At 40.0% G+C, this 15,543-nt stretch overlaps 1 protein-coding gene across 1 annotated transcript; it reads right to left on the bottom strand.

Annotated features, from left to right (window-relative positions):
- Positions 1-207: 207 nt before the first annotated feature.
- LOC133756797 (olfactory receptor 1G1-like) lies at positions 208-1,137 on the bottom strand. The gene has a single exon (XM_062187388.1). It carries the CDS (start codon positions 1,135-1,137, stop codon positions 208-210), a length of 930 nt encoding a protein of 309 aa, XP_062043372.1.
- Between the last annotated feature and the right edge of the window lie 14,406 nt (positions 1,138-15,543).

Here is a 15,543-nt window from a genome sequence, read left to right as displayed (position 1 = left end):
CTTTCATTTAGGGTTTTTTTTTCTTTTCCATGGTATCTTGGCTTTCCATGCCTACAATACTCTCATGGGCTCTTCAGCCAGATCTGAATGCCTTAAGGGCAGAGTGCTATTTAGGACATTTGCCATTCTATGAGTCTACTGTCTGATTTGCTTTGTAAGAGTGGTACAGAAGAAGGGAGCAATGTTTCCTCAAGTGCTTGGTTAATCCTAATCCTGAAAATTCTTCATGCCTAGAATCATTTTCAGTGAACTTTTCACATCCTTATTTCTCAGACTATAAATAAAAGGGTTCAGAGTTGGAATCACCAAGGTATACATGACTGCAGCAACCAGTTCCCCAGATGAGTGAGAAGTTGATGGGGGTTTCAGGTATGTGGCAAAGACTGTGCTGTAGAAGAGAATGACCATGGAGATGTGGGAGCTGCATGTGGCCAGGGCTTTCCTTTTCCCCTGTGCTGACGGAACCCTAACCACAGCATAGAAAATATGAGCATAAGAACTTATGATGCAGAGCAAGGGCATCATTCCTAAAAACCCAGCCAGAGCCATCATCAGATCCTCATTGAGGTGGGTATCAGAACAGGAAAGCCACAAAAGTGGGCCAAAGTCACAGAAATAATGAGGAATGTCTTGGTTAGTATAGAAAGATAGTTGGGATAGCAATATAGTATGGATCAGAGATACAGAGTGGGCCACTCCCCATGACACACCCACTAGTCCCCCACATCTGCAAGGAGTCATTAGGAGTGGGTACCACAGAGGATGGCAAATAGCAGCATAGCGGTCAATGGCCATGACCATCAAAAGCAGGTTGTCCATATCAGCAAAAACAGCAAAAAAATATAATTGTGTCAGGCACCCAGAGAAAGAGATGGATCCACTCCTAGTCCACAAGTCTCCCAGCATTTTGGGCGTTGTGGTAGTAGTGAAGCAGAGGTCCACAAAGGAGAGCTGGCTGAGGAAGAAGTACATGGGCGTGTGGAGGCGGATGTCAGTAATGATAGCCAGCAGAAGAATCAGATTTCCTAGAAGGCCCAGCAAGTATAAAGTCAAGAAAAGAAGAAAAAGAAATTGCCATTTCTCTGCATCATTGGACACTCCCGAGAGAACAAAGCCAGGAGTCTTGCTGCAGTTCATTCTAGCCTTTTTGTGCTGCAAAAAGTCTTAGTGTGAGTGGGGTTCACTCACGCAGGTACCAGAGTGATGGATCTTGCCTCTTGCAGATAGGTCTCCCTTATACCAGCAATCTGGGAACTGGAGAAGAGAAACTAAAATAGCAATAGGAGAGACAAGAGTTGAATTCATAAAGGACGGTCAATTGAGGAGGCACAAATACAATGAAGTGAGGGTGCGAGGCTTCCTGAAATTCTCTAAATGTGAAAGAGCTATGCTAATTCAGTTTAGTTCCATGTGATGTGGTTATTGCTTGGTGTGAAGCTGCTTTTGACCAAAGTTCCTTTGAAAGCAGAGGCTGCATCTTAGTCCTCAGCTTAGTGGTCGGCATGTAGTAGGAGCTCAGGAAATGTTTCTATCCATCGATTTAGTACCTGTTTTGGCTCAAGCTACTGTTCATTGACTGGTGTACTGCTAGCCTCCTAATTGGTTAGCATGCTGGCACTTGCTCCATTGAATACGTTGCTCAGAGTGCAGCCAGAGAGATAGTTCCTTAAAAGAAAATATTGTGTCACTTCTTGGTTTAAAACAAGTTATCTGGAAAACCATTTCTTTCACAAAAAATGCAATCCCTAACATATTTTCCAAACTCAGTGTATTTTTATTTTACAGTACCTTGCCATCTCATCTTGCACCATCATCTACTCATTCTCCACTCCTCAGCCACTGTGGATGCATTGCATTCCCGTAAGTGCACCATATTGTTTATCTTCACTTTATGTGAACTCTGAACCACATAGTTTTAGTTTAATTGATGCCTTTCTTAGGGAAGTCTTCCTTGCTTTTTTGGTGGTCAAATTTACATTTTATGTCTTGTCACAGCACCTTCTGAGGGTACCACATTTGTAATATGGAGAATACAATCATATTTATTTTATTTTTATGTTGTTTAACGTTGTTGTTCTTCAGAAAACATGTACAATATTGTAGAACCTGCATCTGATTTTCTTTGCCAGGGTAGCTCCAATGTTTGGTATACAAAAGATGGCATTTGTCACAAATTGAGTAAATTAATCAATTAATGGAGATTGGAGACAGGAGCAAGTAATATCTTGTCCAACTCAAAAAGATTTCTGTCATTTCAACACTTCAATTTTTTTTTTGCCACCAGATATTTTCCCAGTAATGTGGATTGGAAACACTGGTTCCTTCATTTTTTTTAAGAGAAAGAGTTTATTGGGGGAAACCTGACAGACTGGAGGGAAGGAGTGAAGGAGGAAAAGAGGGAGAGGAGAGTATAAGAGAGATTAAAAGATACATACACACACACACACACACACACACACATATATATATATATACAGAGAGAGAGAGAGATCAGGACATGGGGAGAAGGGGGAGGAAAGATTATTCATTTCCTGGTTCACTCCCTAAATGGCTGCAATGGCTGCAGCTGGGCTGATCTGAAGCCAGGAGCCATGAGCTTCCTACAGGTCTCCCACATAGGTGCAAGGGCCCAAGTACTTGGGCCATCCTCTGCTGCTTGCTTAGGCACATTATCAGGGAGCTAGATCAGAAGTGGAGTAGCTGGCACTCCAACCATTGGCCATATGGGATGCCAGTGCTGCAAGAAATGGCTTAACTCACTATGCCACAATGCTGACCCCCATGTTTTGTTTTCAAAAAGTTAATTATAGCAACAGCCAAAGACCTGAGCACATGGCTTCTTCCAGAACTTATTGTTCATTGGTTGTTCTCAAACTATGAGGGCATTCATTTCACATACATGGATGGGGAAGAAAACTCTCTTTGGATCAACCATCATGAAGAGGTGGATCATGCTAACTGGAAATAATTGATTATATCAAAGCAAAAGATTAATTACTACTATAGGTCCTTTTCAATCTGCAGAGACGATAATTGCAACTTTATGATAGGTTTCGTGGCAGACATAGTTTCCTTTTCTTTTTCTACTTATATTTTAAGTACCTCCTCGTTTCTAGTAACCTTTAGATATTCCAACAGATGACATTTTAGGATAAAGAAACACAACTTTTTCCAGAGTATTTTTGAATATGTAATACATGTGTAATATGTAATGAAAACTCTCAAACTTTTACATACTTAAGGATCATCTGGAGATCAAGTTAAGTCACAGATTTCCGGGTTATGACTTAGTAAGTCTGAAGCAGAACAAGACAGTTTGCATTTATAACACACTTGAGCATCAGATGCTGCTGATGCTGCTAGTTTTTTGAGTTGAGTTAAAGATTTAGGACATGAGAGACTCAAGATGGAGAAATAGAGAGGTTCAGTGTCTGCCTTGTCCTCTCAGGAGAAGATGAAAATTAGCTATATCTGGAGGTGAGTGTCTGAGAAAGAGAACCTGAACAGTAAATGAACAGTGGGAACACAGTAGCACACTATGATAAGCCATAGCAACATAGAGAAAGAAACAATGCCAACCCGTGGCCACTGAATCCCCAGCCTCACAGCCGGGGAATTCTCTGTAGCAGGGTAAAGAGTGGGTAGGAGAGTTTCAGTGGAGCCCATCTACAGGAACACCTAATACCGACAATCCTCACTAGAGAGGAATCCAGTCACCATAGACCAACAGCTCAATAAAGAGAACTCCCTGAAAAACACAACCACTTCACTTCAGAGAAGGAACTCATATTGTCCCCTCTCCCAACTACCCAGGGCATACACTGCAGTATTTTGGTACCTTCTGGTGAAAGGAGTCACTGTTGGAAGTTACAATGTACTAGGAAAGTCACTGCATATCTCCTTCCTAGGGACCTATGGACATTTTTTCATTCTAGAAAGGAAGACTGAACTTCACAGGCCTAACTGGGATCAACTAAGTAAGAATGATGCCATCACCCTAAGCCACATAGCTCTCTGACCTCAGGCAGCTGGGATATCCAGTACCTAGAACCCTGTAAATAAGGATTCCTTTCCCCTCAGACTAGGGAATCATCCTTCTCACCACTGCCCACCCCCACCTTCCTCAACCACTTGAAACATAGTTGGTTGCTGCTGGAACCTGTGGACCCCGGAACTCAGAGTTCTCATGCTTCTACCTAGTCTGCCTACTGAGGCTTAGAGTTACCTGTGAATTAGGGATGTAGGAGTTTCCAAGATGGTGGAGTAGGGAAGGAGCTTACCGCTCTAGCCCAGGAGAAGTTAGTTTAAGAAAAGTGTAGACAGTGTGGTTTCAGGGAAGAGTTAGAGAAAAAATGGCAGAGAAAACTCTACCAAAATTAAAGAGACATGGTGGACTTAAGTGGAGGGTGTAAGTGCCCACGGCTCAGGATTCCAAAGCCAACTGCCTATGCACCAGCACTAGAAAGTGAGGTGAGACCAGACCGCAGCAGCCCAAGCCACTGGCAAAAAAGTGGCAGGAAGAGCCTAGAGGGAATGAGGCTTGAAGCCCTGTGGGGGAAAGTGTACCAGCCAAACTAGAGGGAAAAAAAAGACAGGACAGACACGTTTCTCTCTCTTCGATCACTTTACAAAGGTGTACTGTGATAAGCTGATAGATTGGGTGCCATTTTCGACATATGTAACAGCTGCGCCAGCTCGTGTCTGCACCCAGAAATCAGCCACATAGAGACTTCTGACTCTGGTGGAGAGAAATAACAGGGGGCTAGGAGCTTGTGACTCTGTGAAGCTTCTGAACTGGTACTGTGAAAAAAACTGAGGGTGTATGGGAGGAATCAAGGTGTGGCTGGGACTTTGAGCACTCTTATTGGGAAACACCACAAGCTTGGGGGTTCCTGGTTACCTAGTGAGAAACATTGCTGGGGAATCTGAACTTACACTGAGGTGGTCTTTGTGTGACCTTTGGGACAGAGCAGACAAATATTATACCCACTGAGGCTAGCGTACAGGCATTGGTTTCCACTGAGGAGAAGAGCTCAGCTGACAGAATATACCTCCGTTCTGAATAAAAAAGAGAGAGATTTACCATGCTAAACCTGGGTGTGTCACCTTAGGCATGCCCTTAATCTAGAAAACTGAACAGAGCTCTCTGGCCACACCCACTACAAGCCTCTAGAGATTTACTGAAAGGCAGACATTCTACTTATCTACGGAGTCATAGTAAGATAAAAGTCACACAGTAAAAGAAAAGCAGACGAAGAAGAAGAAGGAGAAGAAGAAGAAACCAGTGGGCATCTCCACAAATGTCGAGCAACAAACGCAACCATCCAAGAAATAAGAATAAGGAAGGCAACATTTTGATGCTCCCAAAGGAACACAACACTACACTTCAATACTAGATTATGAAGATGATGAGATAGAAGAAATGCAAGAAATAGAACTCAAAAATTGATCATTAGAATACATAGAAATAGTCAAAAGCAAACACATGAACTATTGAAATCCATGCAGGACATGAAAGAAAATCTCTCCCATGTCATTAAGATCTTAAAGAGGAATCAAAATGAAATGAAGAATTGAATAGAACAAATAAATGCAGTGGAGAGCCATAAAAACAGAATCAGTGAGGCATAAGAGAGAATATCAGGCTTAGAAGACAAAGCACAGGAAAGTATACAGTCAAGAATAGGAAATTAGAAAACTAAAAACCACTGTTGGGAATTTACAGGATATTATTAAAAAACCCAACATTCGGGTTCTAGGAGTTCCTGAAGGCATGGAGAGAGAGAAAGGATTAAAAGGCCTTTTTAGTGAAATACTAGCAGAAAACGTCCCGGGTTTTGAGAAAGAAAGGGACGTCCAAGTACAAGGAAGCACACAGAACTCCCAATAAACACAACAAAAAATATCCCCACCATGACACATTGTAATCAAACTCACCACAGTGAAACAGAAAGAGAAGATTATAAAACGTGCAAGAGAGAAACACCAGATTACTTTCAGAGTATTTCCAATTAGACTCACAGCAGACTTCTCTTCAGAAACCATGCAGGCTAGGAAAGAATGGCAAGATATAGCCCAAGTCCTAAGAGAAAAAAAACTGTCATCCAGAATATTATACCCTGCAAAGCTCTCATTTGTGATTGAAGGTGAAATAAAGACTTTTCATAGCAAACAGAAATTGAAAGAATTTGTCATACCTGTCCAGCCCTGCAAAAGATGCTTAATTAAGGATGTGTAACACACAGAAACATGGTCATAAATATGAAAGAAATCAAAGGAAGAAAATCTCTTAGTAAAAGATCAAAGGAAGCTCAAAGAATAATAGGAATATCTTTGGAAAAATGTAGGGCAAAGTCACTACATATCAATAGTCACATTGAATGTAAATGGCCTCAACTCCCCAGTTAAAAGGCACAGGCTGGCTGAATGGATTAAAAAACAAAACCTATCCATTTGCTGCCTACAAGAAACACATCTTTCCAACAAAGATGCACCCAAACTAAAAAATGAAAGGATGGAAAAAGAGATATTCCATGTCACCAGAAACCAAAAATGAGCTGGCATAGCCATCTTAATATCAGACAGAATAAACTTCAACACAAAAACTGTTAAAAGAGACAAGAAGGGAACTATATAATAATTAAGGGATCAATTCAACAGAAAGATGTAACTATTATAAATGTATATGAGCCCAATTACAGGGCATCTGGCTATTTGAAAGAAATGTTACTATTTAAAGGGAGACTGAGACTCAACTACAATAGTATTGGTGAATTTTAACACTCCACCTTCAGCAATGGACAGATCAGCCAGTCAGAAAATCAACAAGGAAACAGATTTAACTGACACTATAGACCAGATGGACCTAACAGATATCTACAGAACTTTTCATCCTACATTTGCAGAGTACACATTCTTCTCAGCAATGCATGGGACTTTTTCTAGGACTGACCACATACTAGGCCATACAGCAAGTCTCAGCAAATTCAAAAGAATCGAAATCATACCATGCATCTTCTCAGACCACAATGGAATGAAGCTGGAAATCAGCAATTCAGGAATCTCCAGATTATATGAAAACACATGGAGACTGAACAACATGCTCCTGAATGAACAGTAGGTCATGGAAGAAACCAAAAGAAAAATCAAAAACTGTCTGGAAACAAATGAAGATAACAGCACAACATATGCACCAACGTGGGAAGCAGGCCACACAGCAGACTCATAGAAGGACAAATACCCTAAACAGCACTCTGGCCTCAGAATCAGCCCTTAAGGCATTCTGATCTGGCTAAAAAGCCCATGAGAGTGTTTCAGGCTTGGAAAGCCAAGACACTGTGGTAAAAAATGACCTACATGAAAGATCTCTGTGATTGAGATCCCAGTGGAAAGAAGGGGCCATCAAAGAAGGAAGTATCTTTCTCTGAAGGGAAGAGAGAACTTCCATTTTGATTATGGCTCTATCTAAATAATGTCGGAGTTTGTGAACTCAAGAAGCTTCCATAGCCTTGGCAACTCATGACAAGAGACTCAGATGATCACTAACATCATAAATACACGTGTCAATTGTCAAATAAACCACAGGAGTCACTGTGCACTTGCTCCCCATGTGGGACCTCTCCTTAATGTGATGTACTATGAGAGTCAATGGTAAAACTAGTTTTCGAACAGTACTTTAAACTTTGTGTATCTGTGTGGGTGCAACCTTTGAAATCTTTACTTAGTATAGAGTTTATCTTCTGTATATAAAGATAATGAACAATGCAGAATTGGATGGGAGAGGCTGTAGACGTGAGACAATTTGGGGGTGGAAGGGCAGGTATTGGGGGAAGCACTGCTATAATCCAAAAGTTGTATTTATGAAATTTATATTTATTAAATAAAAGCTTTCTATAAAAAGGAGACTGGATCAGAAGGAGAGTAGCTGGGACTTTAACTGGCAACCCAATATGGGATGTGGACAAACCAGTAGCAGCTTACTGTACCACAACACCTGCCCTTAATGATGGTTCTGTAGTACAGTCAGAGCATGCAATAAGGAGTGTGCTCATCCTCTGGGCCCTGGATAGTGTACATGTCTGGGAGAGTGGACATACATGGGAATGTGTGCCCACTCTGAATGATGAAAAAGCCACCTCCCAACAACAGACTTTAGACTGAGCTCCACAACATTGAGGTCCTGCCCTTCCCTCTGATAGTGGCCAGTTTCTGTGCCATGGTCACACTGGGTATTAGTCTGGATACTTCCATCAACCTGGAACACTTGCCTGGGCTTTCTGGCACCAACCTGCATTCCATACTCCACCTAACACAGCAGGCAATGCGTGGACTTCCTTAGGCCTTTGATCTGAGCTTTCCATGCTACAGCTAGCACAGCACACATACACTCATTTGGGGCTTTGGTCTGGGATTTCTGCGCCCTGAATAGTGCAGTAGACAGTGTGTCTAAACAAGTCTTTGGCCTGGCCTTACCATGCCACACCCAACCCAGCACTCCATTCACTTGCTAGGGTGTGTGGCTTAGAGTTTCTGTGCTCTGCCCATGTCCAATGTGGGTTTCAGAGAGTCAAAGCCTCCCATGGAAGCTGCCAAATGCCTGTGTCCCAGTATTAACACATTGAAGCTTGCTTATGGCTATGGCCTAAGGTTTCTGTACCCAATGAAGCTCAGCATGAAGCCCCGCAGAGAGTGGCATGTGACTTTTTTGCTGAGCCAGAGCCAAAGTCATCATCATGGATACATCCATTCTCTTATAGCATTTGTGGGACCCACCTCCTCCACCCAGCATTAGTGCTACTTTTGGGGATCAGAAGTTGGGCATTGTCTAGAGTCCATGAGACTGTTGCACTCCTAGGGTAGGGCTGGTCTTGCATTTCCAGCTCATCATCAGGGTGGTGGCTGGGAATCTGTGTGACAGGCTTATGCACAGCATCAGCAGGACTTGTGCCAATATCTGGGAAGGTTGTGATTCCAGTTCCTCTCTCAGAAGATGGCTGAGGACCCATGTGATTGGGATCCCAGCAGCCATATGGAGCCAAAGGAATGCCCCAGATACTTACTGCTGCTATCATTAATTATAACAAAAAATATACAGAGACTATTTCAAAGATTCCGAATGGAACTAAAGCCAAGGCAATTTCCCAACCTGATGCCCAAATGCCTATCTTTAGGAAAAAGTCTTCAAATAACAAAAGTCGTCTTCTAAAAGTTATAAAAGAATAGTGAGGGTCTGGCCAAGATGGCAGTTTAGCAACAGGATGCTACGAGTCACAAAATAGATAGCCTCCTGAGGCTGAGAGACCCTGACCTTCCTGCAAGCTGATGCTGCAGGTTACTGTGGTACTGGACTGATGTCTTTCCACAAAGGATCTGTGGTGGCACAGGGCAACGAGGCACCTGCCAGTAACAAGAAAGCAGACTCAATAGAGCTGACCGAAACGGGACCCCTGTTAGAAGAAAAGGGCAAATGAGCAATCATCAGCCAACAGAAAGCTGAAGAAGAGCAAACATACCCAGTGACCCAGGAAGAAGAGGAGGTTTGGGTGTGGACGCTGCCCCTGCAGGGGCACAATGCCATGGAGAAGATGGAGGAGTTCATATACAAGGTTTCGGAGGGACGTTTAGGGGTCATCCTGTATATTGTGCTGCATGACTGGCTGAAGGACAATGACTACTTGCTTCTTAGCCACAGACCACCCTTACCCTCCTTCCAGGCCTAATTCAAGAGCATCATTTGTATCCATACGGAAACTGCCAATATCTGGACTCATCTGCTTGGTTTTGTGCTGTTTCTCTTTTTGAGAATCTTGACCATGCTCAGACCAAATATGTACTTCATGTATTCCACTTGCAATGCACAGACATATGTACTTCATGGCTTCTCTTCAGGAGAAGGCGGTGTTCTGGATGTTCTTTTTGGGTGCTGTGCTCTGCCTCAGTTTGGCAAGACATACTCCAAATCCTAAGAGAAAAAAACTGTCAACCCAGAATTCTGTATCATTCAAAACTTTCACTTATGAATGAAGGAGAAATAAGGACCTTCCAAAACAAACAGAAATTGAAATAATTCATAACTACTCACCTACTGTTACAAAAGATGCTCAAGGATGTCCCATACACAGAAACACAGAAACAGGAACATCATTACAAAAGAAGATGAATGCAGAAAATGATCCAATAAAAGTACAAAGGAAACCCAAAGTAAAAAATTAGGACTGCTAACAGAAATATGGCAGGGCAAAGTTGGTACTTAACAATAGTTACCCTGAATATAAATGGTCTCAACTCCTTAGTTAAAAGACACAGACTGGCTGAATGGATTAAAAAAGAAAATCTATCTATTTGCTGCCTACAAGAAACATAACTTACCAACAAAGATGCACACAGACTGAAAGTGAAAGGATGGAAAAAGATAATCCATGCTAACAGAAACCAAAAGAGAGCTGGTGTGGCCATCCTAATTTCAGATTAAATAGACTTTAACATAAGGGCTGTTAAAAGAGAAAGAAGGACAGTATATAATGATTAAAAAATCAAATCAATAGGAAGATGTGACTACAATAAATGTATATGCAACTAATTACAGGGCACCTGGCTATTTAACAGGAATGTTAAGGTATTTAAAGGGAAATATTGGCTCAAATATAATAGTAATGGACTTCAATACCCCACTTTCAGCAATGGATAGATCAATGAGACAGAAAATCAGCAAGAAAACAACAGAGTTAATTGACACCGTAGACCAATAGACCTAGTAGATATCTACAGAGCCTTCTACCCTACTGTGACAGAGTACACCTTTTTTTTTTTTTCTGGTACACGGAACTATCTCCAGGATTGATCGCATCCTAGGCCATAAAGTGAGTAATAGAAAATTCAAAACAATGCAAATCATACCATGTATCTTCTCAGACCACAATGCAATGAAGCTGGAAATCAACAACTCAAGAATCTCTACATCATATGCAAACACATGGAGAATGAACAACATGTTCCTAATTGAGCAGTGGGTCATAGAAGAAACAAAATGAGAAATCAAAAAATTTCTGGAAACAAATGAAGAAATAGAACATGTGAAAATTTGTGAGAAACAGTAAAAACAGTGTTAAATGGAAAGTTTAAAGCAAATGTTGTCTACATCAAGAAACTGGAAGGCACCAAATAAATGAACTATCTATGCACCTCAAGGATCTGGTAACACAACAGCAAACCATACCCAAAACGAGTAAAAGAAAATAAATAATTAAAATTAGAGATAAATCAAAAAATTGAAATCAAGAAATACAAAAGATTAGCAAACCCAAGAGCTTGTTTTTTGAAAAAAAAAATGAACAGAATTGACACACCATTGGCCCGATAAATCAGAAAAAGGAGAGAAGACCCAAATCAATAAAATTAGAGATGAAAAAGGAAATACAACAAAAGACGCCACAGAAATAAAATGAATAATCAGAATTTACTACAAATTTACTATATCAACAAACTGGGAGGCCTAGAAGAAATTGACAGATTCCTGGACACATACAGCCTACCTAAATTGACGCATGAAGACATAGAAAACCTAAACAGACCTATAATCAAGACAGAAATTGAATCAGTAATAAAGACCCTCCAAACAAAAAAAGTCCAGGACTGGATGGCTTCACTGCTGAATTTTACCAGACATTTAAAGAAGAACTAACTCCAATTCTTCTTAAGTTATTAAAAAACAATTGAAAGGGAGGGACTCTTCTCAAATTCTTTTTATGAAGCCAGCATCACCTTAATTCCTAAATCTGGAAAAGAGGCAGTAGAGAAAGAGAACTACAGACCAGTTTTCCTGATGAATAGAGTCACAAAAATCCTCAACAAAATTCTGGCCAATCAATTCCAGTGGCACACCAGGAAGGTCATTCACCTGGACCAAATGGGATTTATCCCTGGTGTACAGGAATGGTTCAAAATTTGCCAATCAAAAATATGATACATTACATTAACTAACTGAAGAACAAAAATCATACAATTATCTCAATAGATGCAGAGAAAGCATTTGACAAAATACAATACCCTTTCATGATAAAAATTCTAAGCAAATTAGTATAGAAGGAACATTCCTCAACACAGTCAAGACAATTTATCACAAACACCTGACCAGCGTCCTATTGAATGGAGAAGAATTGGAGGCATTCCTATTGAGATTCGGAACCAGAGAAGGATGTCCACTCTTCCCATTGCTGTTCAATATAGTCTTGGATGTTTTAGCCAAAGCCATCAGGCAAGAAAAATAAATTAAAGGTATACAAATTGGGAAAGAAGAAGTCAAATTATCTCTATTAGCAGATGATATGATTCTATATATGGGTACCCAAAAGACTCTATTAAGAGACTATTGAAACTCATAGAAGAGTTTGGAAAAGTAGCAGAATATAAAATTAACACACAAAAACAACATTCTTTGTATACTCAGACAATGCCACAGCTGAGAAAGAACTTTTGAAATCAATTCTATTCATAATAGCTGCAAAAAAATAAAATACCTTGTAATTTATTTAACCAAGGATGTAAAGACCTTTACAATGAGAATTAAAAATTTTATTTCATTTTATTTTATTTATTTTTTAAAGATTTATTTATTTATTTGAAAGAGTTACACAGAGAGAGGAGAGGAAGAGAGAGAGAGAGAGAGAGAGAGAGAGAGAGAGAGAGAGAGAGAGAGAGAGAGACAGGTCTCCCATAGACTGGTTCACTCCCCTATTGGTCTCAATGATGGGAGCTGTGGCTATCTGAAGCCAGGAGCCAGCCAGAAGCTTCTTCCAGGTCTCCCACACTGGTGCAGGGGCCCATGGACTTGGCCATCTTCTATGGCTTTCCCAGGCCATAGCAGAGAGCTGGATCAGAAATGGAGCAGCTGGGTCTCAAACCGGAGCTCATATGGGATGCTGGCCCTGGCTTCAGGCCAGGGCTTTAACCCACTGCACCACAGAACAGGCCCCAAGGATTAACAATTTTAAATAGGGGACGGCACTGTGCATTAGCGAGTAAAGCCACCATGTGCAGTGCCAGCATCCCATATGGGCTCCATTTTGAGTCCTGGCTGCTCCACTTCCAGTCCAGCTCTCTGCCATGGCCTGGGAAAGCAGTAGAAGATGGCCCAAATCCTGAGGCTCCTGCACCCACATGGGAGACCAGGAAGAAGCCACTGGCTTTGGCTTTGGATCGTCACAGTTCCAGCAGTTTGTGGCCAATTGGGGAGTGATCCATTGGATGGAAGACCCCCCCCCCACCTCTGTCTCTCCTTCTCTCTCTGTGTAACTCTGACTTTTAAATAAATAAATAAAAATATTAAAAAAATTTAAGCAAAGAAATTTTGAAGACATACACAGAAAAAATGGAATAACTTTCATGTTCATGGGTTGGAAGAGTCAATAGCATTAAAAGGTCCATTCCTCCAAAGCAATTTACAAATTCAGTGTGATACCAATCAAAATACCAAAGACATTCTTTCAGATCTAAAAAAATGATGCTGAAATTCATATGGAGGCACAGTAGACTTGGAATAGCTAAAGTGATCTTAAGCAACAAAAACAAAGCCAGAAGCATCACAATACCAGATTGCAAGACATGTTATAAGGAAGTTATAATCAAAACAGCCTGGTACTGGTACAAAAACAGATGGATAAACCAAGGAACATAATAGAAATGCCAGAAATCAATCCAAACATCTACAACCAACTTATATTTGATGAAGGAGCTAAAACCAATCCCTGGAGCAAGGACAGTCTCTTCAACAAATAGTGCTGGGAAAACTGGATTTCCACATGAAGAAGTATGATGCAAGACCCCTACCTTACATCTTACACAAAAATCCACTCAACATGGATTAAAAATCTAAATCTATGACACGACATCATCAAATTAATTGAAAACATTGGGGAAAACCTGCAAGACATTGGCACAGGCAAAGAATTCCTGGAAAAGACCCCAGAGGCACAGACATTCAAAGCCAAGATTAAGAAATGGGATTACTTCAAATTGAGAAGCTTCTGTACAACAAAAGAAACAGGAAAGTGAAGAGGCAATTAACAGAATAGGAGAAATTATTTGCAAAGTGAAGGCTCAAATCAATAAAAGCAGAGATGAGAAAGAAATATTTTACAACGTATACCACATAAATATAGATTCATTAATTACTATTATGAACAACTGTATGCTCACAAATTGTAAAACCTTGAAGAAATGGATAGATTTCTTGAAATATATAACATACTCAGATAGAATCATGAAGACATATAAAACCTGAGTGAACTAATAACCAAGGATGAGCTGGAATCAGTAATAGTCTCCTCTCAAAAAATAGAAGCCCAGACCAGACAGTTTCATTGATGAATTCTGTCAGACTATAAAGGAAGACCCAGCACCACTACTTTCAAATGATTGCAAACAATTGAAAAGGAAGATAAGTTTTCCAAAATCATTCTATGAAGTCAGCAGCACTTTAATTCCAAGACAAGAATACAATTTAAAAAGAGAACTATAGAACAATAACCTTGATGAAAATAAGTGCAAGAATTCTCAACAAAATATTAGTAAGTAGAATGCAGCAACAAATCAAAAAGAGAAAACAAATGCACCCATCTAGACCAAGCTGGGTTTATCCTAAAAATGTAGGTATATTTCAATATATATGATCAACAAATGTGATACATCACATCAACAGAATGAAGAGTAAAATTAAATGATGATCTCAGCATATACAGAGAAGCATTCAATAAAATACAACACTGCTTCATTAAAAAATCTTAAATTATGTACAGAAGGAACATATCTAAACACAATAAAAGTTATATATGACAAATATGCAGGCAACATAATATTAAATGGGAAAAGCTAGAATTACTTCCACTAATAACTGGGACCAGACAAGGGTGTCCACTCTTATTAAATATCATTGTAGAAGTGTTAGCAAGTGTCATTATTCAAGAGAAAAATAAAGGCATACAAATCAGAAAGGAGAATGTAAATTATCTTTGTTTGCAGTGACATGATTCTATATACATGGGAACATATATTCACCAAGAGACTGTTCGAACTGAATAGAGAATTCAGCAAAGTTGCAGGATAAGCAATCAACACACAAACATCAAGAGCACTTTTATACACCAACAATGATCTTGCTGAGAAAGAATTTATAGGAGCAATCTCACTCACAATAGCTACAAAAATTAAATGCTGTAGGATGAATTTAACCAAGGATGTGAACACCTATATAATGAAAATTACACTTAATGAAAGAAACAGAAGGCTCACAAAAAATAGGAAAACCTTCACGTTCATGGATTGTGAGAATTAATATCGAAAAGTCCACATAACTGAAAACAATTTACCAGCATTAAATACCAATAATACTCTTCACAGAATTAGAAAAAAGAATCCTAAAATTCATATGGAAACACAATAGACCCTGGATAACCAAAATAACTTTGAACAATAAAAAGCCAGAGACTTAAGATGTGGTACTGGCATAAAGGTAGAAACATAGGCCAATGGAACACAATAGAAACCACA

The sequence above is a fragment of the Lepus europaeus genome, chromosome 3 (genome assembly GCF_033115175.1).
Source record: "Lepus europaeus isolate LE1 chromosome 3, mLepTim1.pri, whole genome shotgun sequence".
Classification (NCBI taxonomy): domain Eukaryota; kingdom Metazoa; phylum Chordata; class Mammalia; order Lagomorpha; family Leporidae; genus Lepus; species Lepus europaeus.
This window is presented reverse-complemented; position numbering and strand designations above follow the sequence as displayed.

What these genes read in the sequence shown, in the direction of transcription:
- LOC133756797 (XM_062187388.1), bottom strand. Translation starts at nt 1,137, where the DNA reads ATGAACTGCAGCAAGACTCCTGGCTTTGTTCTCTCGGGAGTGTCCAAT.